Raw genomic sequence first — 24,929 nt, forward strand, 5'->3', positions numbered from 1 at the left:
GCCTACCTTGCAGGAGTGATTGGAAGCTCTGCCCCTCTGCGGGCCACTGGTCCTTTTCTGTTGGTGGTCACAGTTCCGCCTACCTGGCAGGCGCGGGGGGTGGGGGGCAGCTCTGCCCCTCAGCAGGCCGCTGGGCCTGCTCTGTGGGTGGTCACAGTTCCCTCTACCTTGCCAGCGCAGGGGGAGGGGGCGGCTCTGCCTCTCAGCAGGCCGCTGCTCCTCTTCTGCCGGTGGGTCGCAGGCCCGCCTACCTTGCAGGAGTGATTGGAAGCTCTGTTCAGCCGTGGGCCACTGGGCCTTTTCTGCCGGTGGTCACCGTTCCGCCTACCTGGCAGGCGCGGGGTTGGGGGGCGGCTCTGCCTCTCAGCAGGCCGCTGCTCCTCTTCTGCTGGTGGGTCGCAGGCCCGCCTACCTTGCAGGAGTGATTGGAACCAGTTAGCATAATTTTAACTCACTTTCAAGACAGTGTGACAGGCAGTCTTTAAAAACATTTTATAAATTCAGTCATCCATGGATATTTTAGAAGATATTCATAGAAAGGATTTCTGATATTAAACCACTTTTCCATTTCTAAAATAAATAAAAAATGATCTTTATAGGACTATAATCATGACCTTCTATCTAAACTTTCATCTGAGCTGGTAATAAATTTTCTGAGACTTGATAATTTATAAGCCGTGAAAATCTGTTTCTTCAACTCTGGGGTCTGGAAGCCCAAGGTGCAGATGTGGCATCTGAGAGGTTCATCTCCCTCCTTCTTTGTTTCTGTGTCCTGACTGATGGAAGGCAGAGGGGCAAGGGAGGAAACTCCCTCCCAGCCTTTTTTATAAGGTTATTCATCTACCCAGAAGAGCAGAGTCCTCATGGCTTAATCATTTCCCCAAGAGCACACTTTAATACCACCAAAATGAAAATTAAATTTTAACATGAATTTTGGAGAAGACACTTAGTAAAACCTAAATTGTCTCATAAATTGTTCAGTTCAACCCTGCTTGGGATTTTTTTTAAAGATTTGTGCCCATGAATGAGATTCATATACATTATTCTTGCACACTTTATCTCTAGCTTCTTCTTCATCACCAATTTTGGGAAATTATCAGATTTTATCTGTTCAAATAATTGCCTTTTATGTTTGTTCTCACCACTGCTGGAATTCAAATTAACTATGAGTATGGTGTCATAAGCATTTAAGAAACACTAGCTACCTTTGTTCATTATTTTATACATTTTTCATGAAAGCATGATCAGCTAATGAGTGATTTTTAAATATTTATTTCATTTCCTTAAAGAGAGTCTTTCTGCCTCTCTGCATAAAATTATCCAGTAGTCATTATCCAGAACTTGAGAACACACAGGTTCCATTGTGAGAGTAATTTCAACATTTCTGAACTATTCATTATGCCACTTACTAATACATCTAAATTATAGGTCACTGAAGTTCAGATTAAAGAACAAAGCATGATTTTTAAAAACAAAGTGCTTAAGTGATAGCAGCAAAAATATGTCAAGAAAGTGAAAAATATTCTATGTGTAAAAAGGAAAACAGCATTCAATTTTTTTAAACACAATGCAGAGATCGACTAGATTTATAAATGCAGAGAATTCATCAGGAAATGAATAGCATAATTTTAACTCACTTTCAAGACAGTGTGACAGGCAGTCTTTAAAAACATTTTATAAATTCAGTCATCCATGGATATTTTAGAAGATTTGTATTTTATACAACTTCTTTATAAAAAAAACTTAAAAATATTCTAGAATCAATCACCATTTAAATATTTAATAAGGCTACAGATTACAATAGGAAGAATTTTTAATCTCAATATTCAGATAGGATTTGGTTTCTTTTTTTAATATTTATTCTTCAGTTGTAGTTGGAAACAATATCTTTACTTATTTATTTTAATGTGGTGTTGGGGATCGAACCCAGGGCCTCACCTGTACTAGGCGAGCGCTCTACAACTAAGCCACAACCCCAGCCCAGGGTTTGGTTTCCAAAATGTTTTTTCTCACTTGGTTTTATAAAGTCAAGTGAAAATTTCAAAGAAATAAATTAAACAGTAATTATTTTTTTTAATTTTTATTATTAGTTGTTCAAAATATTACATAGCTCTTGACATATCATATTTCATACATTTGATTCAAGTGGGTTATGAACTCCCATTTTTACCCTGTATACAGATTGCAGAATCACATCGGTTACACATCCACGTTTTTACATACTGTCATACTAGTGTCTGTTGTATTCTATTGCCTTTCCTATCCTCTACTATCCCCCCTCCCCTCCCCTCCCATCTTCTCTCTCTACCCCATCTACTGTAATTCATTTCTCTCCCTTGTTTTTTTTCCCTTTCCCCTCACTTCCTCTTATATGTAATTTTGTATAACAATCTTGAAATGGAGATACTCCAAATGATCTAACTGAAAAGAAATGACAGTGGTTATATAGATAATCCGTTCAGGCTCCATAGGAAAAGAAATGTGTTTTCATAGAAATTTGACATACTTGACTACTTATGCTAGAGTTTTAGCTTGTAACTGAAATTGATTAGCATTAAATTAACCTAACTTTATTAAAAGCATAGCAGTGAATTATCTCACCTACCAAGTTTGCCCCAGCGGTGCTCATCTTAACTAAGATGCAAATATGGATGAGGCAAGCATTATTTGCATATCCAGTAGTTTCCTTTATTAGTAACTAGAACATAGTTTTGGAAAACCTGCTTCCCCAATTTTTTCAATTATTCTTCAAGTAAAGTTTATTTAAAAAAAAAAACAAACATAAAATTGAATTTGCTATTATATAACTGGTTACTCTGTTTTCAAGGAAAATATTTGAAACAACCTAATTACTAACTCCTTTATTTTCCTGAATTTGTAAAACAACTAAGGCCACAGATTACATATATGTCTCAGACATTTTCAGAAATTTTTACTTCAGTGAACTTTTCCATCACCACGATCAAAATGCACAACAAGAACAACTTAAAAGAGGAAAAGTTTATTTGGAACTCATAGTATCAGAGGTCTCAGTCCATAGACAACTGACTCCATTGCTCTGGGCCCAAATGAGACAACATAACATGAGGAGAGGACCCAGGGAAGGAAAGCTGCTCCACTCTGCTCATTGAAGGGTCAGAAAGCAGAAAGAGAGGAAGGAGGAAAAGCCACAGGGGAGATTCACTCTTCCAGGGCATGCCCCCAGTGACCTACTTCCTTCAACCACATCCCACATGCCTGCAGTTACTCTCCAGATATTCCATTTGAACTCAGATGGACTGATTAGGTTACAACTGTCATAATCTAATCATTTTACTTCTTACTACTCCTGCATTAATGTGAGCTTTGAAGGGATACTTCATGTTCAAACCATACCAGTTATTAATATATCAAGAGAAACTTGAGAACTGAAACTTATTTCTAAAGCTATTGCAGATGCACCGATTTCTGGATCAGTCAGGGGTCTGTCAAAGGATAGAAACTATATGAATTGTTTCCCAAAGAAATTTTTATTTTAAAGAATGGTTAATGGTGTACTAGAGAACTGAAAGGGCCAAAAAAAAGAGATAACAAAATATCACACAGGTAATAGCTCTGTGAAGCAGCTAATGCCCCTAGGGTGGGAAGAAGGTGATTAAAGAATTATGAGAACATGAAACTGGGGCTGTCACGAGGAGCGTCCACCAGCTGTGCTCGTATCCCAGAGAGGGCATGAGAAGGCTGATTCTAGCTGTGTAGAAAACTATGGACTGGAAACAACTGCTGTTGCTGATGTTCAGTGTCACTACAGGGTGAAGACGTGTGGCCTGTGAGATGCTAAGAGGATCAGAAAGTGAACAGAAAGAGAAAGTCCTTCCTCTCTCCAGTCTCCAGTCTCTGTCTAATATGTCCTATTGTCAGAGCCCAACATGGAGACACCTGTTAAAAAAGAAATGTGTTTCACCCCAGAATTACAACATACAGTGTTGAAGAGTGAACTGACATCTGAAAGGCAACAGTTTAATGACCAGAAAATGAGTATTGTATCCTAGAAATAATAGATAAATGTTTATTTTCCTGACTCAATTTTGGCATTATTTTCTCCATAAAAATTTCCATGCACCTCCTGATAGGCTCTTGGTAAATGTTTTTGAGAAAATAAATGAATGAATCATTTTATTTTAAAAGGGAACAGTTCAGTCAGTTTTAATCATCATAATCATGTCATTATAAGTAGAATTTTTTAAATTCAAACTAAATGGTACTAGAGTAGAGGAAAATACTTTATCTGAAAAGCAATCATTCCACAATAAGTTGTCTTTTGAGGAATCAATCTCATTTCACTTTGAGATATACTTCCAAATTGGTTTCTTGATGAATCTTTGAAATGCAAAAATTGGAATTGTGACCAATACAATCATCATACATACATACATAAATTTATATCCCCATAACTCTGGAATTTGAAAAGAATCCTTGAGGAATCATTCAATTAAAACACATTTTCTGACTGAAAATAATTGCAGAGATATTTCTTTCAGAGGAGGACCAAATGGAGGTCACCACTTGCTCCAAAGCAGCACCTGTTGACCTAGGAATTTAACAAGTCCCTGCTGTCACACAAGGAAAAAACTGCATTTTCTTGTTTTCCAACTTTCCCTTTCCTACCAATAAAATAAATTATCTTTACATCTGTTTTCCAAAGAAGTCATTTTTCCCTCGTTGCAATACCATACCTTATTTCAATACCATGACTGGTCACTATGAATGAAATTAATTAGCTCCATTTATGTTTCTGCAAATGAATTTTTCTGAGAATGATATATTATCTCTATATATTCGAGGTCTCTAGTGTGCCCATCAACAGTTTCTACTAGAGAAATTAAAGGAAAAAACATGTTTCCTAATGGAACAAATAAGAGTTCAAATTTATAATCAAATCTTACAAAGAAAACAGGAGTATTATGAAATCGTGAAATAAACCCAAAAGAACATTCTTCTACTATGAATAACAGCTGTGAATTACTAAAAAAAACTAATAACAAAATTGTATTTAAAGTAAATCAGATTCAAACTTAAATCTCCCTCATTTATATGCTGAAATGTAGTATGGATGTGTTATCTAAAATTAAATTAATAGCAAAAGCTACTTGATTTCAGATTTCACGATAAACTAAAACTAAAAGAAAGCAAAACTGCTAAAGAGAAATAGCAAAACAAAAGGTAATGGGGAGTGGGTTTAATTAGTTAGGATGGGCAGGGACGCCTCCTTCAAAAGTGACATTTTAGTAAAAACCTAGAGTAAATGAGGGAGTGACATGTAGATGTGCAGGTAGAAGATTGTTCCTGCAGAAAGAAAAGCAAGCACATCTCCAGAGAGGGAGCAGCAGGAAGACTGGAAGGCACAGTAGACTAAGGGAGAGGACAGTACATGAGTTCATTTGTGGACAAGGGAGTCTCTAAGATATTTTATGGATTTAGACTTTTTGAGTAAAAAAGGGAAGCGCTTTGGAAGGTTTTAAATAAGTAGATCCTTGATCTGACTTTCATTACGTATGTCATATTATGACATATAGGTGAGGTCATGTCACATTCAATAATTACATTATGTTACCAGGATCACTTCAACTGCTGTGTTGAAAGTAAATAGAAAAAGGTTTCATGGAAGAAGGGTGTCCAGGTGGAGTCAGGGAAACAAGTAGGAAGGTATTGCAATAATCTAGGCAAAAACAGTAGTGTCTTGGGTTGGGGTAGGAATCATAGAGAGAATAAGGAGTTGATTTCTTGGTAAATTTTAAAGATATAGCCAGAAGATCCAGTGAGATCTGAACTTTATAAATATAAAGTATACCCTCTTTCAGAAAGTAATCAGAATTATTATTTGGGAATACATAATTAGGAATAAAAGTGAGTGTTTATTCAGAATGAAAAAAGAAACTCAAAAAAAGAACAAAAACAAAATATAATTTCAAAAGATGACAAGTGACACAACCATCACAAAATCCAGGCGCTTAACATGATAGTACACGTATAATGCTTTCTCCTACATTTTGGTTTTATATTCTTTGACAACCTTTGCACATGACAAATATTTTGTAATATAATTTTCTGTAGAGATAAAAACAATCCAGTCTGTCCTCCAGCATCATCTTCATTATTCATAGTTTGGAAATTCAGCTGTATGATTTTTCACTGATACACCTTGTAAAAATTTAGGATTGCTGTCAGATTTGGGGTAACCTCCATATGTTTCATGCCTTGTTTCTCCTCCATCTATATACATCTGGTGTCAGGAACCAGACTTGAACATGTCCTCTGTCCCCACACTTTCATGCAACAGTCAGCTAGGCTCACTACTGTAGCAATAGGAGTCTTTCCTGAAACCACTTCTAAGTCAAATAACTAGCACCAAGTTAAATATGTGCAGAAATTATTTACAAACCACTTAAATATATTCCACCAAATCTGTTTTAAAGGTCTTTCCATGCAACTTCCTTTCAGCCAGTACCCCAAAGTGCCTGTGGCCATTTTATCACATGCGACATTAGAGAAATTGCAACAAGTGGGAGTCAGGATGGAAATTATAATTAAACTTCTTACTTTTATGCAGCATTTCAGGCCTAAACATATTCCTGTTACTTTCCAATTACTGAATTGTAACAAAATCACCATGAATTTAGTGAATTAAAAGCAATACAGAATTACTATCTTAGAGTTCTAGAAGTCCTAAAATCAAGGTGTCATTAGGGCTTTACTCCTTCCACAGGATGTGGGGGAAAACCCATTTCCTCTCTTTGCCCAGCTTCTGGGGCAACCTGTGTTCCTTAGCTCGTGGACCCTCCTTGCATCACTTTTTCTCTGCCTCTGTCATCATATCTTTCCTACCTTTGCAGACCCTCCTGTCTCTAATAAGCACCCTTGTGATTAAATTGGGCCCCTTCGTATAATACAAGATAATTTCTCCATCTCTATATCCTTAAAATAATTGCAACCTGTCATACTTATTTTCTGTGTAAGATAATATATTCATATGTTCTGGGGATTAAAATATGGGCATCTTTGGTAAGCCGTTATTCAGTCTTCAATAATGCCTGAGAGAATTGAAACCCTAAGTCCATACAAAACCTTTCCCACAACTGTATATAACAACGTTATTGAAAACAGGCAAACAGTGGAAACAATCCAAATGTCCACAGATGGATAAGTGGATGAACATAATGTGATGTGACATCAGTAAAATGGGATAGTGTTCAGCAACAAAAATGAAGGACTGAGCTGCAACATGCACAAACCCTGAAAGCATTATCCTAACTGAAAGAAGCCAGAAACGGAACGCCATGTATTATATGATACAGAAGGCCATTTATCCAAAATCCAGAGGTGGACAAATCCACAGTGACAGAACAAAGATTGGTGCTTGCTGGGGGATGAAGAGAGAAGAGGATAGGGAGAAGGAGTATGGATTTTGTGGGAAATGAAAGTATATGGAATTAGATACTGGTGATGATTGATAACTATGTGAATAGCTAAAAACAGAGTTACACTATGTAAGGATGAAGTTTATGGTATGTGAATTATATTTTAATTTTTTAAATCTTAAAATCTTACAGGAGTGTGCCAAGTAACATGTTGGTCAACAACAGACAATATCTATGTTAGTGTTCCCATAAGATTATAATAGAGCTAAAAAATTTCCACTACCTAGTATTTTTACTGTACCTTTTCTGTGTTTGGATACAGAGATACTTACTGTTGTGTCACAACTGCCTACTGTGTTCAATATAATGACACACTGCACAGATTCATATCTTAGGTGCAATGAATCATATCATATAACCTAGGTGTGTACTCAGCATCCCATTTATGTTAGTGTAAGTGCATGCTATGATATTCACACGATCACCAATAACTTGCCTCAAAACATACCTCTTTTGTTAAGAAATGCGTGATCGCACTTACTTTTGTAAATTTTACAAAAACATATGGCCATTTGAATGCTTGGCCAGGCTACCTCCCAGAGTTTGCAAAGCTGTTCATGTAAATAAGGAGCCTTAAATCTTAAGCTTCAGGAATTTCAAGGTAAACCTGCTTCTAGGTAGAAGCAACAGGATTTGTGGGCAGATGGGGTATCAGAAATGAAAAGGAGAGTAGTTAAGGATGACTTCAAGAATTGACACCCATGCAATCAAAAGATAAAATTTCTAGTTCTAATGAACTGTAACAGATTAACTTTGTTCCATTTTTATGTTTGTTATCATGATAAAAGAAAAACACACACATAGCATGAGATCTACCCTATTTCTATATGTACATTACAGTATTGTTACGAAGAAGCACAACATTTTTCAGTAGATCTCTAGAATTTTTCATCTTGAATTATTGAAACTTAATACCCATTGAACAGCGACTCCCCCACTTTCCTTTCCCCCAGACCCTGGGATCAACACTCCATTTTCTCCTACTATAGATTTCACTACTTTAGATACATCTTATAAGAGGAAACGTGCAGTATTTACTTTTCCATGAATGATTTTCGTCACTTACTAAAATGTCCCTGGGGATCACTCATGTTTTTTTGCATATGATAATATTTCCTTCCTTCTTAAGGACAATTAATATTCACTATAGGTATAAACCACTCATTTGTTGATCCATTCGTCTGTCAATGAACATGTAGGATGTTTATCCTTTCATCCAAAAATTCACATTTAGGTTGCTTCCACGTCTTAGCTATTGTGAATAATGCTACAGCCAACATGGAAGGACAAATATATTTTTGAGATCCTAATTTCAATTATTTTGGAAAAATACCCAAAGTACAATGCATGAATCATGTGACAGTTTTATTTTTAGTTTCTGTGAAATTTTCATACTGTTTTCTATAGAAGCTGTACTATTTTACACTCACCAACAATGCACAGTAGTTCTGATTTCTCCTCATCCTCATCAAAACTTGTTTTGTTTGATAATGGCTGTTCTACAAGTTGAGAGAATACAGCTCATTGTGATTTTGATTTGAATTTCCCTGATTATTAATGATGTTAAGCATCTTTTCATATATTTGTTGGCCACTTCTATGTTTTCTTTGGAAAATTGTTCAAGTCCTTTACCTAATTTTTTAAATAAGAAAAAAGTTTTGAATAATATTAATAGCTAAATAAAGTTTAACACAAAAGTTGAAAAAATGAAAGATGAATCATTCACCTTCACAGAAGAATTTTAAATGTATCTAAAGTTCTAAAAAAGATAATAACACATTAATATTTGTTACATCCAATTATGTTTGTAATAGTAGGTTTTTGTTTGAAACATTTTTATTTATTCATTTTAATAACAAATAATAATGGTATATATCTACAGGCTACAATGTGTTATTTTCCTATAGTATAAATTGTAGAGTGATTAAATCAAACCAATTTACATACCCATAACTTCACATGCTTATTCTTTGTTTTGGTGAGAACATTTAAAATTATACTCTTAGCAGTTTTCAAAAATACAATGCATTATTATTAACTTTGTTACCAGGCTACACAAGAAATCACCAGAACTTATTCCTCCCATCTAATTGAAATGTTGTACTCATGAACCAGCCTCTCCCCATTCCTATGCCTTGCCACCTGCAGTGCCTAATAATTACCATTCTAATCTCTATGTCTGTGTTGGACTTTTTAAGATTCCTCATGTAAGTGTAAGTGCCTTTGAGATATTTTTTAGTGTCTTTTTTGTTTCAACTTAAAGCACTCCCTTCAGCATTTCTTGTAAAGCTCATCTAATAGGGTTAACTCCCCCAGCTGAGCCACTCAAGCAGTTCCATTTCCTTTAGTGGATTTTCCCCTACCCTGAACATACACACAGGGTGCTATCTATTGGCTATGGTTAATGAGGAGGTGTCTATATAAAAAAGCACATGTCTGGGGCTGGGATCATGGCTCAGTGGTAGAGTGCTTGCCTGGCATGTGTGAGGCCCTGGGTTCGAATCTCAGCACCACGTATAAATAAAATAAAGGCCCATCAACAACTAAAATATATTTAAAAAAAAAAGAAGCACATGTCATTTGAAGTCTTCAGGAAAGTGGGTGACAATACAGGGCCCTTCTTTAAATAACAGATCTGTAATTCACAGTTGTCTATCCATGATTGGATAATCAATGCTGTGACTGATGTGCCGCACTGTATTATGAATCCCTCTGGTTGAGTTTCATAGTCTACACAGATCTCCTCAACCCACCATTCCCTTGATCCAATGGGCCGAAAGTTACACTGGCCAAAACAAGTTGGGGATGAAGAATTCCTGATGAAGTCAAGTATGTCTGTATTGATTGTGCTGACCTGAAGTTAGCTGGAACACCACCTTCTTCCCTATCTGACCCTACCATTCATGTTAGAAGCTAGTGAGAGCAGATCTTTAATGAGCAGTCTCATTTAGTGAAAGATCTCTATGTACTTAGCCCTGGATATCTAGTAATCCTTCAGTTGCTCTTTCTGGACAAACTATAGTCTATTTGCTCCCAGTCTCTGCTGTTCCAAGTGAGGAAATTCTCTTTGTTTAAATTTTCAAATTGATTATATTGCTCTTTAGTTACAAAGTAGTTGTGACACAGAAAAATAAACAGGAAACAGATCATGTGCATGTACAAATACATAATATTTAATCCCACCATTATGTATAATGCTCCAATAAAAAAATGTGGAAAAAATGTTACAAGAGAAAATTTCTCCTACTAGTCTCCCAGAACCAGTCCCCAGAGGTAAGCACGGTTTAATGTCTATCATGTCACTTACTTTTCTATGCATTACAAATGTGCACATGCATTGCATTTTTTGCACATAAGGATATATATAAACAATGTATATTTTTTATACTTTAAAAAATGTATGTATGGTTTCCTACTGTAGCCATTCCCTTGTTTATTTGGTCTATAACCTATTGGTGGACATTTATGTTGTTCCCAATAGTTTGGTGTTTTAATAATGTAGTGATCAACCTATTTTTAACATATACGTGCAAATGTTTGCAGCTAATGGACTCAGAGTAGACTTAGTTGATTATTGGATATGACATATACATATTTTATTTTAGTAGATACTGTGAATTTTTCCTCCCCAAAATAGTACTAATCTACACAAACTTTTGGAGCTCATTAGAGAAACCAAGCAATTCTGATTTCCCAGAGGGACCCCTCTTGGTTTGCTCTAAGTCACAGGTGACTAACACTGAACTTTTTAAAAAATCTAATTAAATGTACTTTGTTTCTTCTGCAAAATTCTCAAAGTTTATGACTTCTTTTGATTTTATCCTTTCCTGTTCACCAGAAGCAACAATTTTCCCTTTCATTAATTTTGTTCTGGTTTTGTCTTGTCATTTCAGTAGAATTTTGGGAGAGATGGAAAATAAACTCCTTTGACATCTGAGTTAATTTGCTGTTTATTCATTCACTGTACATTCACCCTATGTTTATGCAGAATTGAATATACAAAGATTAATTAAACACCAATTTGGCTTTTAGAAATTTCTAATAAGAGTAATTAATGCAAATGAGATTGCCACAATTAACAGACAGGTAGGTAGGCAGGTAGATAATAGAATAGGAGAACTGAAGTATGGTATTTGAGGGGAAACAGGTTCAGCCTAAAGAAAAAAAATAGGAGAGAGAGATCAGCTCATGAAGCTTACAAAAAATGAAATAGAAGAATAGGCGTGGAGAACCTGAGGTGACTAAATAGGCTACAGAACAGATCATTTCATAGAATAAAGGCAGGCAAAATTAGAAAAAGAAAGTTAGGGTACCAGAGCCTTTGAACACCATGCTAAGGATTTAGTATCCACCCCATGTATGACTGACAGTCTCAAAAGTCACAAATAATCTATTGAATTTTAAATTTTGAGGATAAATGAGTCACTTGATAATTTTTTTTTGTTTTTTTAATTCAATATCTTTATTGATAACTTGTTAAGTGTCTGAAACTGTGATAGGAGACAAACTAAAAAGAGTGATAATTGAAAATTTTTTATACTAATTAAGGAAAATACAGCTAGAACTAAGGTAGAAATGGAGAAAAGGAAGTAGAAAAGTATAAATAAGGGGAATTAGATAAAAGGGAGAGAATTGGATATGTTGGGTTTTTTTGTTTCTAATTCAGATTATTTGGTATTGTTATAATTGAAATATTATATATTTATATATAGCAATACCAAAATGATTTTATATATAATTTTATGTGTGTATATGTATGTGTATGTATATATATATATTGAATAATTGAACCAAAATACTGTTATTATGTAAGTTCCACAAGATCAGGGAATCTGTTCCCCTTGTTCTACAGTGTATTCCAGAACTCAGAACATTGTTAAACGTATGGTAGATTTTCAGGAAATATTTCTTTCTTCTCTGGATATATTTATTACATGTATTAAACCTATGAATTTATAATAAGAGTGGATTAGGTATCATGATTTTTCTTCATGTAAACTCTAGAAGCCCTCTTCAATAGCCACATTGTTGAATTTGTGTAACCACTTCTTCAACTCTAAAAAATAAAAAACTTCTTCCTAAGATTTATAGCTCACAGAAGATTACAGCAATCAGTCATCGTATCTTAAATGTTCAGTTGATTTTGCAGGGTGGTTTCAATTTTTTTCCATTCCAGGTGCACATTTTTATATTATGTTAATAAGATAGAAACCCAAATTTAAGAAAATATTTACAGTTAATGTAGAGACAACAAAAAAGAAGCATGCATTTGCAGTAAGGTTCCCAAGGGACTAGAATAGCATTACTCATGTTCAGACACCTCCAACATCTTCACAGCATGGCCTCTGATTGTCAATAGTGACAATTTTCTCATATGATTAAATGATGTCAACGGAGCAGAGAAAACCCCAGTGGTGCATAGTCCTCCTGCATGTTACCGGAGGCCTCTTTTTGTGAACAAAAACAGTCTGGATCATTCAACAGAAAATTTTTGAAATCTTGCCATTTGCCGGGAATTGTCTGCAATATAAATGACTTATAAAGAAGTATGAAGTATGCCCCTGCCTTCAAGAAATGTATGTTTGTTAAAGAGACAAGCTATAAAATGTAGTATGAAGTGTCAAATGAGTTGTTTAAGGAATAATTGCTATGTTGAAGTGTAGTACCCATCTGCCCCATTTACCTACCTAAACGTTTCCCTGAACCCATGACCATAAGGAAAATCATCTTTCTCATTCTCTCCAATGAGCAGAATTAAATTGCCTGCTGTCCTCCACATGTGCAGAATATCTTCCTGCTTCTATAACCCCCTCTTATACTAATTCTTCCTTCCAGTAAGCTCCTGTTTTCACTCACCCTCAACTTTGTACCATAATTTGTACATCTTTCCCTTTCCTCAAGACCCAGCACAAATGCAGCACTTTCTCAAAAATTCTTGATTTTATTAACTAGAAACAATCTCTCCCCATACTCTAAACTCCTCTATTTAGAGATCTTAGCATATGCATTACTTTTTTGCTTTATGTCATAGTTGTCCTAGTAGGGGCATGATCACAGCACACGCCCTTCCCTCTCCTTCCACTACTGATAAGGTGAATATTTTATCTACAGGGATCCTAAGCCATAGGAACCCAGTGAGGCTAATTTGTGATTTTAGTTCATCTAGTAGTATTGACTTGTTCCTTCTAGTTCCATCCCTGAAACCATTTCACCAACCTATTCCATTTTTTAACATGAAATAATTATAACATATTTAATTTGTATTGTATCAACTAAGATGTGAGCTCCTTGAGGTCAGGAAATCTGTGCATTAAGTAATCCTATGACCAAGCAATGTCTGTTAAAGAGATATTCTCAGATTACCATCAATACTTGTATTTATTTTCTGGACTACTATTTTTGAAATCCTGATTCAGTAGGTTATGTATGGAGCCTGGGAACCTGCATTTAGCCAAACTCCCCAGGTGATTTTTATCCATGGTAAATTGAAAAATGCTAGCCAGTTAATAAATATTTATCAAATAAATGCTTTATTTGTTCTCTTAAACTATAAGCACCATATGGGAAGGCATAGGACAACATACTCTTCGTATTTCCTCCTTTGTGTATGCCTAGTCATATGAATATAGTAGTTTCTCAAACACTGTAGAATTGGTGCATGTTAATGGCATGATTTATGACCAAGGTAATAAGGAAAGCTTTTTCCAAGGCACAGAATTTTCTGGACCTTGAAAAATGAGCTGGAGTTGGATGGAAGTGGGGCATTATAGTCAGAGAGTGACATTATCAAAGAAAAAGAGTTGAGGAAATACAAGCATGCTCAGGGTTGATGGTTTGATTAGTTTAATAAGAGCCAAAAGTTCTGTGGCAGAGGAATGAGAGATGAGGCTGCCTCCCCATTGTATAAAATAAATGTTTGCTAGCAGAACTCTAATTTTAATTTTAATTTAATAAGAGGAAAAATAAGTGGTTTTGATATGACTAATGATCAACAAGGGATTCGTGGTACTACCTTGGCTAGCATCCACCTCCATGGCACATGTAGAAAGACAAGATTTAGTACAGAATTAACCTGCCCAAGCATCTGTTCAGAACTCCATATGAAAAAGAAAAAATAGACCAAAGCATATGCTACAAATTGAAGTCTGGACAATTTTTTTTTCATATCATGTTGGTAAGAATTCACATTTTTAGCCAAAACTCTTATTGGCTTGCTCATGTGAACTTGAATATGAAATAACTACAATAATAATTTTTTTAAAGTTAATTTTTAAAAGCTTTCTGTTTACACTTAAATAAAAGATTAAATTCTTTCAAAAATAATAATAAGTTATATTCATAATAAAGTATATTCCTTTGGTCTCATGACAAAGCCAGCATCAGCTTATATATCTCTAATTAATTCATACATACACTTACTCATTCACCAGCCAGATAAATAGTTATTGGCAAAATGTTTATGGCAAATCTCCACATACATGATACAAACTAAAGAAACATTCTTACATGGAAAAGGGGTTGATATGAAAATTAACATCAACAAGTTATCACTCATTCTGTCATTTCATAGCCCTTGGAATGAAAATAGTTACATGACCATGCTTGCTCTCTTGTGTCGCCCACACTAAGCATAGTGCTTCATATATAATGAGTGCTCAATAGGTATTTGTTGAATAAATATGTTTGTTGATCACTATTTCAGGTTCTCAGGATGCAAAAGTAAAGTGGAAGCAGAAATAACTCTTCCTTCACTGACTCACCATCTTGTGAGGGAGACAAAAAATTAACCAGTGCACTCAGAAATGTAGAATTTCAGTCATGACAGGTGTTAAAAAGCTTCTGGTGGAGTCTGGCATAGCATCCAAGATTCTCCTGAAGAAGTGATGTTGCAATCTAAAGGATGATGAGACATTAACCAGGCAGAGAGAAGGAGGAAGAGCTCAGCAGGCAGGAGAGGAGGCAGGAGGAGCGTCAGGAGTACACAGTGGCTGCAAATATGAATGGAGAACTATGTAGGCAGGGTGAGCATCTGGGAAATCAGTTTTAGAGTTCCAGGGCTAAAATATTAGTCGATATTGTTTAGTTAAGGAATATCTCATTTGAAATTGATGAAAAAGAAATTGGTTTGATATAACTGGTATGTTTGCAATTGACATTTTGGTTTCAGTTACAACTTTAAAACTCATTGCTCATCTGTAATATGAGAAAAATTTGCCTGATAAAATGTCAGATTTTTTTCAGTGACAAGAAAAACAATTGAGCATGTAATTTCAAATTATCTAACCTTGATCCCTGTGCCAATAAATATTATAATTTTACTAACTTACACAGCATCAATTAGCCCTCAAATGGAGGTTAATAAAAGAATCAACACAGTATCATACGAATAATTTGGGTGTGCTGATGTAGAACTATATTGACAAATTAATATACCCTGGCAAACAGTTCATTCAATTATTATGGAAAACTAATAAATATATAAATATATATAATTGGTGTAGATCACATGATAAAATTCATACAGTGAAAAAGAAAGGTGAGGCTTTTAAAGAGCAATTATGAAATGTGGAAACAATAGCATGTTTAAAACATAACCAAAGAAACAATTGGCTTTTACAGAGTACTGGGTCAGGTACACTAATATTATTGTCCTTAATGCTTTTACTTTTTCCTTTGGCATGTGTACTATTCTAATTTTTACAATATTTAGCTCTGGCATATGTATATATACACACTAACTACTAATCTATATATACACGTTGTCTGATATCATATTATAATGATCTTTAGTTTTTCTGTTCCCATGTGCATATATTACCCACAAGAAAGTGCTGGGAATGAGGTTGGTGCTTGCCATATATTTGTTAAATTTTCAGAAGTAGCTAATTAGAATATTTCCAATAAACATTATAAATTTAAATACTAATAATGAGAAGTATCATAAGTTCTTAGGTTTAGTTTATTATTATTATTTGAATAATCAGGTTTAAGGATAGATGGTACAGAATGCTATAAATTTTCTCTTACCAGCTTATTTTGTTTATGTATGATATGAAAAGCAAAACAATAAATATTCAGCAATACTCACACTAGTTGTATTCTAATTTGCTCTTTGACAATAATTGTATATAATGACAGTAACAATTACAATACACAGTGAAAATAGAAGATGTTTTCAAAAGTAATAAAACTCACTGTAATATACTCAGGAATAACAGAATACAACAAATACAAAAACTTAATAACTCAAGTTCCACTTCACCCATAAAACTCTGCATTTAAAAATATTTACAATTCCTCAAAATACAGTTTGGAGCCCATTATGTATAATGTGCCCCATCTTATTGATGTACCTTGCATTGCTAGGCAGGGAGGTTAAGGAGGGGAAGGAGAAATATTTCTCTTTCTCTAATGGGGAAAATAAAGCACAATTGATGACACTAATCTTTTTATTTTTCATTTAACAAATATATGAAGCATTCACTGTGTATCTACTAGGCTAAATAGAGAGCTAGTCTTGACTCAGTTTTAACATTTCCTATCTACCAAAAATTGAAGACAAGATTTCTTTGGAACCCAAATATGAATAGGTTTTTATCATGACTTTGTTCTTGCCTGCCTCTGATGGTTATTTCTGCCATGAAACACATAGCCAAATGGCTTTTACCTGGAAAAATTAACAATTTTAACATAGGTTCATACTTTCATTCAATAAGTTTAAGATACTGACAGTAGATTTTTTTTGCCTTCTCAGTTACTGACTTTCAGGCAGAAAAGATAATGTATGCATACTGGACAGTCTGGTTTCTCATTGGATGAAATGCTTACTAATTAGCAGATTGACAACATAATTTCTCTGTTATTTTTCTGTTTAGGTAATTGGGCATTATACAGTTTAATAGAGAATAATTACCTTATATACCACATATTGACTACTGACTTTAAAATAATTCAAATTTTGAATACAGTTGAACTCACTCAGAGCAGCAGCAGTCTTTTATGATTCAGAAGGTATGCCAGTTTTGCAGTACATCTTTATAACCTTCAAGGACCATTGCCAATATTTTTTGCAGCAGGCACACTGCTAAATGCCAGGGATTCAGAGAAGCAGGCTTTTCTCCAGAAGCTCACAATAGTAAGTGTACAACTAACAGCTAAAAGAGATTCAAGGTTATTGGTTTGCCAATAAAAATAATAACTTTGATTTGTTTTTCTCTCCCAGAAATCTCTAAATTGGAAAAGATATTTATCTGATCAAGAAGAAACAAAACAGTTTCAGATGTTTGCAGAGGTTAACTCATGGGAATGTGTAACAAAATGTGGTGCAATAAAAGTTTATGTATATATTTTTAACATTGCAAATGTTAAGAGAGAGGAAATAGGTAACCCATAGAAACTATATCATTTACCTTAATTATAGTTTACATAAATGAACAAGCAGTATATAATTTAAGACTCTAGAATAAAAAGTTCCATTGGCAACTACAAATTTTCTATCTTGAAGATACTTTCAGTCATAACATTTTTTAATCAATTGGGTTTTAGTGTGCATTTTGCATTTACACATCTAAAATTGGGGTTTTTTCAACCTTATTGCTCTTGACTCTTTATTGTCTGACTTCGATAACTAAATACTAAATATTTAGCTGTACTTTAGGAATCCCAGCTACAATATGGAGGTCATAAAGATTTAACAAGAGCAGTTGTCAGTGCCGCATCAGAGCCAGTTGAAAAGTGAATGGGAGATGAGCAAACAGAGGCAAATTATTTCTGCAGTGTTTCTGTGAAGAAGAACATTTAATACATGGGGAAATAGTTGTAAGGGGCTGTAGTGTAGAGTCAACGAAAATATTACTTCCTTTTACAATGGGACAAGCTGAGGCAATTTGTATGCTGCTGGAGATGAACAGTGGTGACAGAGATTGAAAGTGTGTGGAAAGGAAGTAACTCCAAGCCTTGAGACCCTCTAAACAAGAGATCTAGAGCTCAAATGGACAGGAAAGGAACATAAAATTGAGGAGGGCCAGAGATTGTGAAAGATAAGCACAATAGTGTTTGGAAAACTCATAAATATCTCATACTAACTGGCACTGGGGAACATGCCTGTAACACAGCAGTAGTCCCATGGCAGAGGCAGGAGGATTGCAAGTTCAAAGCCAGCCTCAGCAAAATAGCAAAGCCCCGAGCAATTTAGAGAAACCCTATCTCAAATTTTTTAAAAAATTAAAAATGGACTGGGAATTTGGATCAGAGATCAAGTGCCCCTGGGTTCAATCCCTGATACAACTATGTGTGTGTGTGTGTGTGTGTGTGTGTGTGTGATGTTATATATAAGTTGGGGACATATCACAATGCCCCCAACTTAACTTGAACTAAGCCACATTTCCAATGTGCCACATTATACCTGAGGAAGTATGATTAAGGGAAAGTCTATGGAGCAAAGGACAACAATCTTTAAAATAAATTCCTTTACAATTTTTTCTAACCATGTATGTGGGGAGTCTGGAGCTCAAGCTTCATTACCTTTGGAGTAAATCCACTTTTGACTGTCTATTTCAGCAAATGACAGGGTAGGTTATGGGCCAGAGTAAAAGGAGGATACTCTTGACAAGGCTGAAGAACTATGAAGTAATCTCTAGAGAGTAAAAAGGCAATTTCTTGAGGAAAAAAATAAAGTTGCATGCAGTATTCAGTTCTCACTTAAGGCATTTGTCATGAATTTGAAGTGAGACCAGTCAGCCAACTTGCAATTTTCTTCAACAAATCTTGGGGCACTTGCAGAAAAGACAGCAAGTTGCCTTCAACCAATGTTAAGTTCAGTTAACTGACAGTGATAAAAGAAAGAGTCTGTTAAATTGTGTGTGTGTGTGTGTGCGTGTCCGTGTGCGTGTGCGTGTGCCAGAAACTGTTCATAATGCTAGACTCTTTATAATGAATCTCAGTTTAGGAAGCAAGCAAAGATAGGTGAATAGACACATGCTAGGTTCAGCATATCAGTGATGTGTCATCTCTTATAATTCTTGTAAGAGTTCTAGGATACTGGAATAAGTCAATCAAAAGTATAGGAGGTGGTGATCAGTCAGGGGCATATTTTTTATTTTTTAATTTGTTCTAATTAGTTATACATGACAGTAAAATGAATTTTGACACACTGTACACAAATGGAGCACAACTTCTCCCTCCTTTGGCTGAATATGGTACAGAGTCACACAGGTAGTGAAATCATATACATATATAGGGTAATAAAGTCATTTCATTCCACCATCCTTCTCAACCCTCCACCCCCTCCACTCCCTTCACTCCCCTCTGCACAATCCAAAGTTCCTTTATTCTCTCCCCCACATTATGGCTTAGTATCCGCTTATCAGAGAAGACATTTGGCCTTTGGTTTTTTGGATTTGGCTTATTTTGCTTAGCATGATATTCTCCAGTTCCATCCATTTACCTGCAAATTCCATATTTTTATTCTTCTTTAAGGCTGAATAATATTCTACTGTGAATTGAGCTGCTATAAACATTGATATCATACAGGGGCATATTTGAAAATGAGGTTTCAAAAGTGATACTGATCATTTTGACTACAAAGTTCAAGTGATATCTTTCGAGTAAGTTGCTGAAAATATTGATTATAAACATAGATTGTTTATTTTGTTCAATCTAGATGGAAGTTCTGGAACATTAGCAAGCATGAGTTACTGTGGAAGGAATTGGAGACACAGAGTTCCAGAAGTTTAGTCTAATGGGCAGTTTGCTACAGTAGGGACACCAACACAGAAAGAAGGTACCTAACTGGATCAGGGCTTAGATAAATGGGCTTAGAGAATGACATCTGGGAAAACTGGATTGTAAGATGTAGCACGTGAAGCCTTGAAGAACTACAAAGGGTTGAGTTTTCCTTGGGCTAATGAGTATAGTGAAGAAAGAGGCTAAAAAGTAAGCAAGAGTCACAGGAGAGTCATTTTATATAAGTAAAGGGAATTTGGATTTTGCATTCTCTGGGTAATTGAAAGACAACTTTTCAAGCAAGAGTGATGTTACTGGTCCTCTGGCTGCAGTGTAGATAGAGGATGGAGAAAGGAAATTGCTGCAATTCCCTCCCCTGCCCTTTTTTTTTTTTTTTTTTTTTTGAGAAAGAAAATAAGACCAGGGCTGGGGTTGTGGCTCAGTGGTAGAACACACACCTACCATGTGTGAGGCACTGGGTTCGATCCTCAGCACCACATAAATAAATAAATAAACAAAATAAAGGTATCATGTCCATCTACAACTAAAAAAAATTTTTTTTAAAGAAGAAAATAAGACCAGTTAGAATTACAAGATGGGAATGCATTTGTTACACAGTTATCATTCTTAAAATTTAGATTCAGACAAGTTCACCCAAAGTTTGAAATCTAAGTCAAGGGCAGTACATTCATTCAAGTGGCAATCACGAAACCAGAATTACTGCCTTTGTCCCATTATCAACATTTTATAGGACCCAGCCCAACAAACATGGATGACCAGACGTCACTCCCAGAGGATTTATCTATTTTGTTTACAACTGTTCCTCCAGTCTAGTGCCTGATAGGCACTCAATATAAACACTACTTGAACAAATGCTGAAGGAATTTAATTCAATCTTCAGAATCTGATCACTTGCTATGAAGGCCTGTCATTCTATGGCCCCTTGCCTAAGAAAAATCATACTATGTGTGGATCACTTACCATTTTTCTCCCAGAATATCCCTATTCTTTGTGCTTTACTCATCATGTCTGACAAAACTTTAATATCAGGCTCTTGCATTTCTCATGTATTTAGCTGTATGACTATGGGCACATTTTTTTGAGCCTAAATCTCCTCTGTGACATGGGGATAAAGCAAACACTCATGGAGCACTGAGCAGTGTTATGGTTTAGATATGATTTGAATGTGTCCCCCAAAGGTTCATAGGTTGGAAGCTTGGTCCCCAGTGTGGCAGTGTTGAGAGATGGTGGAACCTGTGAGAGGTGGGGCCTCGTGGGAGATAATGATGTCATTAGAGATATCACCTTTGGAAGAGAATGAGGGAATTCTCAGGACCAAAGTAGTTTCTGCAAGAATGCATTGTTATAAGGGAAGAGACCCTGGTTCCTTCCTTCAATCCCCTTTTTTTCTGCAGCTGGTTTCCTTTCTGCTTCACTGCCATACTGTGACACAGCCAGAGAGACCCTGCCAGGATGCCAGCACCATGCTGCTTAAACCCTCCAGCCACCAGAATCATGGGCCAAATAAACCTATTTACTTTACAAAGTACCTAGCCTCAGGTATTTTTTTAAAACAGAAATTGACTAGTACAAGCAATAATACTTGGAACCAGGCACTGTTATAAGAACTTTAAATATTTTAACAGAGTTAATTCTCATCATCCCACCACGTGGGTAATACTACTGTCATCCACCTATGACAGAGGATGAACCTGAGCCAAGATTTTACCACAAGTAAGTAACAAAGCCTGGATCTGAACCCAGTCTCTGAAAACATGTTCTTAAACATTAGGCCTACTGCCAGTCCAATGATGGCACCTCCCGCATTGGCTAGTCATAAAGAGTCAGTGACAATAATCTACATAAAACTAGATAGAAAAGTGCCTTACTTGTGGTAAGTGCTTGATAGAAGTTAGCTCTTGTCATTGCTATTATTTTATCATAGGAAATTAGATTATTTCATTTGGAACTTATCTAATGGAGAAAAAGTCCTTGTTCATAGGGGTGCTTATTTGTATCTACCTTCCTGTGACTTCCATGATTATTTCCAGTTCTGAACTTGGGATGAAGACAGGAAAAAACCAATGCCTCTTTCTTACAACCGTAAGATGTCCAGAGACAAGTGTCTATGGCATCTACTCTTCCATCCTCCAATCTAGACATTCTGGGTCACTTCAGCATTTCTCCAGTGACATAATGTCCAGGTCATCTGAGTAGATCTGCTATGTTGAGGACACCTGTACACTTGGGAACAAGACACTATATTCCATACATGGGCTGATGGCCACCTACAGAACAGGACACTGAGATTAAAAAAAAAAAAAAAAAAGTTTGGGATAGCTATCTCTCACTCTGAACGCTATTCCCAGAGACCATTATAGTGTCTACCTTGTATAGAGGAAGTGGTATTCCCGGAGCAAATGAATTCACTTAGGAACAAATGAATTAATTAATAGTGAGCTTACTCTTTACTTAAATTCCCAATTTTGTTCACATGTACTTTATTTATGTATTTATTTATTTATTCCTTTATTTATTTATTTGGGGGTACTATGGATTGAACCCAGGGCCACTATACCACTGAACTATATCCCCAGCCCTTTCTATTTTTTATTTTGCAATTAGTTCTTACAAAGTTGCTGAGGCTGGCCTTGAACTTGCCATCCTCTTATCTCAGCCTCTCAAGTCACTGGGATAACAGGGATATGTCACCATGCCTGACTTACATACTTCTCTTTCTGATTTTGTTCTTCTGTGGTTCATTTGGGGATATATGGCAGGTCTAACATTAGCCTTTATTAAACTTCATTTTTTAAGAGCTAACCAGTCTTTTTGGATAATTTTGTGTATTAATTTTGTCATTGTATATATTGTCTCTCCTTTTCCGCATCATATCATCAAATCATGGATTTTTTTTTCCTTCTATTTCATCAATATACTCATCTGAGTATTTAAGTGGAATATATTATGCCCAAATTTATATTAAAATATTCATAAGAGCTTATGACTGAAAGTGTTTTAATTATAAGTCAATTGCATTTTCTCAGCAGTGAATTTCATTATTAATTGTCACTATGAATATCTATTTATCTGTTCAACAATGACTAAAATATAAAGCATCTTTTTCCAAAATATTGCCTAAAAGGGACAATTTTTTAAAAAAAAAATTAAATTTTTATGAACATTTAGTAAGATCAACTTCTGAATAAAACTGAGAAACATAAAACTAATGTGAGCTGGAAATAGGCCCAGACCCTGAGGAACTAACCTTTTCATCTCCAAAGATATTAACTAAAGAAGTTAAACAATCTCAAGGCTTGTAATACATTACAATTGAGAGAATGATAAGTAGGCTTTTCATCAAGAGCTGAAATTTTTAGTCATCCTGTTTTGTGTATTAGAAAGAGAATCAACCATGGACTCTGAAATTCATGAATAAAAGATTTCCCAGTTGTGAGAGCTAAAGGGCTAGTAATAAACCCAGGGTATTATTAAATAAGAGACTTAAATAAGAAGGGAAGAAAGTTTCTTAAGTTTCACTGAGGTCATGCTTCCTCAGTAACTTGCAAACCCTAAATTTTATTCAACAAAGTTGGAAAAAAGTAAAAAGAAATTTAAAATAATTCCTTTTGGGTATCAATGATATCAATACTTAGAAAAAATGAAATAACTGGACTATCTTAATGAAATCATAATTAAGTCACTTCACTAAAAATATATTTGTTAAATTTGCTCTGGCTATTTCACATATGTTGATTTGAGAAAATGCTTTCAAATTCATTTATCTGAATTTCAAATCAGGTTTCTTTCTTCCAAAATTCTGTTTCCTTTGCATAGTCTCTGAAATTACAAGTTTTTGTTATTACAGTATCTACCACATAATCTCGTATAATTTTAAGATACCAAGAGTTCCCTTCTTATTTCACTGATTTTACTTTGAAAAACTTACATTAATAGCAGATGTTATGTTTTTCTTAGTTTCAATTTATTTTAACCTCATTAGGAGAAATGATGTTATAGGATATAAACACTTGTGATCAAGCTATATTATCCAAATTAGTGGAATAAAAGTAATACATATAGTCAAATTAGCAGAAAATCCTAAAATTGCATATCTGTAGCAATGCTTATTGTAATTTGGTACAATCATGAAAAATATTTTATATTTGTGTTAATATTAATGAAACCATTTTATTAATTCATTTTGACTGATCATAGTAAAATCACTTTTCTCTTATACTATAGTTTAGATTGTGGCCAACTTTTTAATTATTATTCTTCAGTGAACATTTTTTCTATATTAAGATTTTTTCAATATTTCAGAACTTTTTGGTAGCAAAAAGTTGGTAGTTGCTTAGAAGCAGATATGAAAGTTTTCCAGGCATGAGATTCACATTTGAAAACATTATCCAAGAAAACTACAGCAATTTATAACTCCCAAAACAGTTTATGATAATCTTTATCTGATCTCACCTTATCCAGCATTGAATATACCAAGTCACTCTTGGGTTAAATCACTCATTTTTAATGGAAATGATTGACTTTGTGATGAGATTAAGTAGCAAGAAAAAAGGTAATTTATGTGTTATGTTGGCCCTAAGCCATTTAGTTTAGTTCCAAGATCCACTTTAAAATTGTCTATTGATCATGAAATGCTATTATATCCTACTCCTGTTGTAGTATTTGTTTTCTTTTTAGCAAGACTGTCTACTGATCTGCTAACTATGTTTTGTCTCTTATTATTAGGAA

At 35.0% G+C, this 24,929-nt stretch overlaps 1 protein-coding gene across 9 annotated transcripts in view; it reads left to right on the plus strand.

The window, feature by feature from the left end:
- The window catches only part of Lrrc7 (leucine rich repeat containing 7), a 432,103-nt gene that overhangs the window by 262,292 nt on the left and 144,882 nt on the right, over positions 1–24,929 (plus strand). The window contains exon 8 of one of the 9 annotated variants that reach the window (XM_048814050.1): positions 3,791–8,164. The exons of the other annotated variants lie outside the window; for them this stretch is intronic. Within the exon in view, the coding sequence (XP_048670007.1) occupies positions 3,791–3,820 (30 nt within the window). The 3' untranslated portion in view covers positions 3,821–8,164. Of the gene's footprint in view, positions 1–3,790; positions 8,165–24,929 lie in introns of those variants that run through there. 9 annotated transcript variants of the gene reach the window in all.

This window comes from Marmota marmota, unplaced genomic scaffold, assembly GCF_001458135.2.
Source record: "Marmota marmota marmota unplaced genomic scaffold, marMar, whole genome shotgun sequence".
In the NCBI taxonomy this organism is placed as follows: domain Eukaryota; kingdom Metazoa; phylum Chordata; class Mammalia; order Rodentia; family Sciuridae; genus Marmota; species Marmota marmota.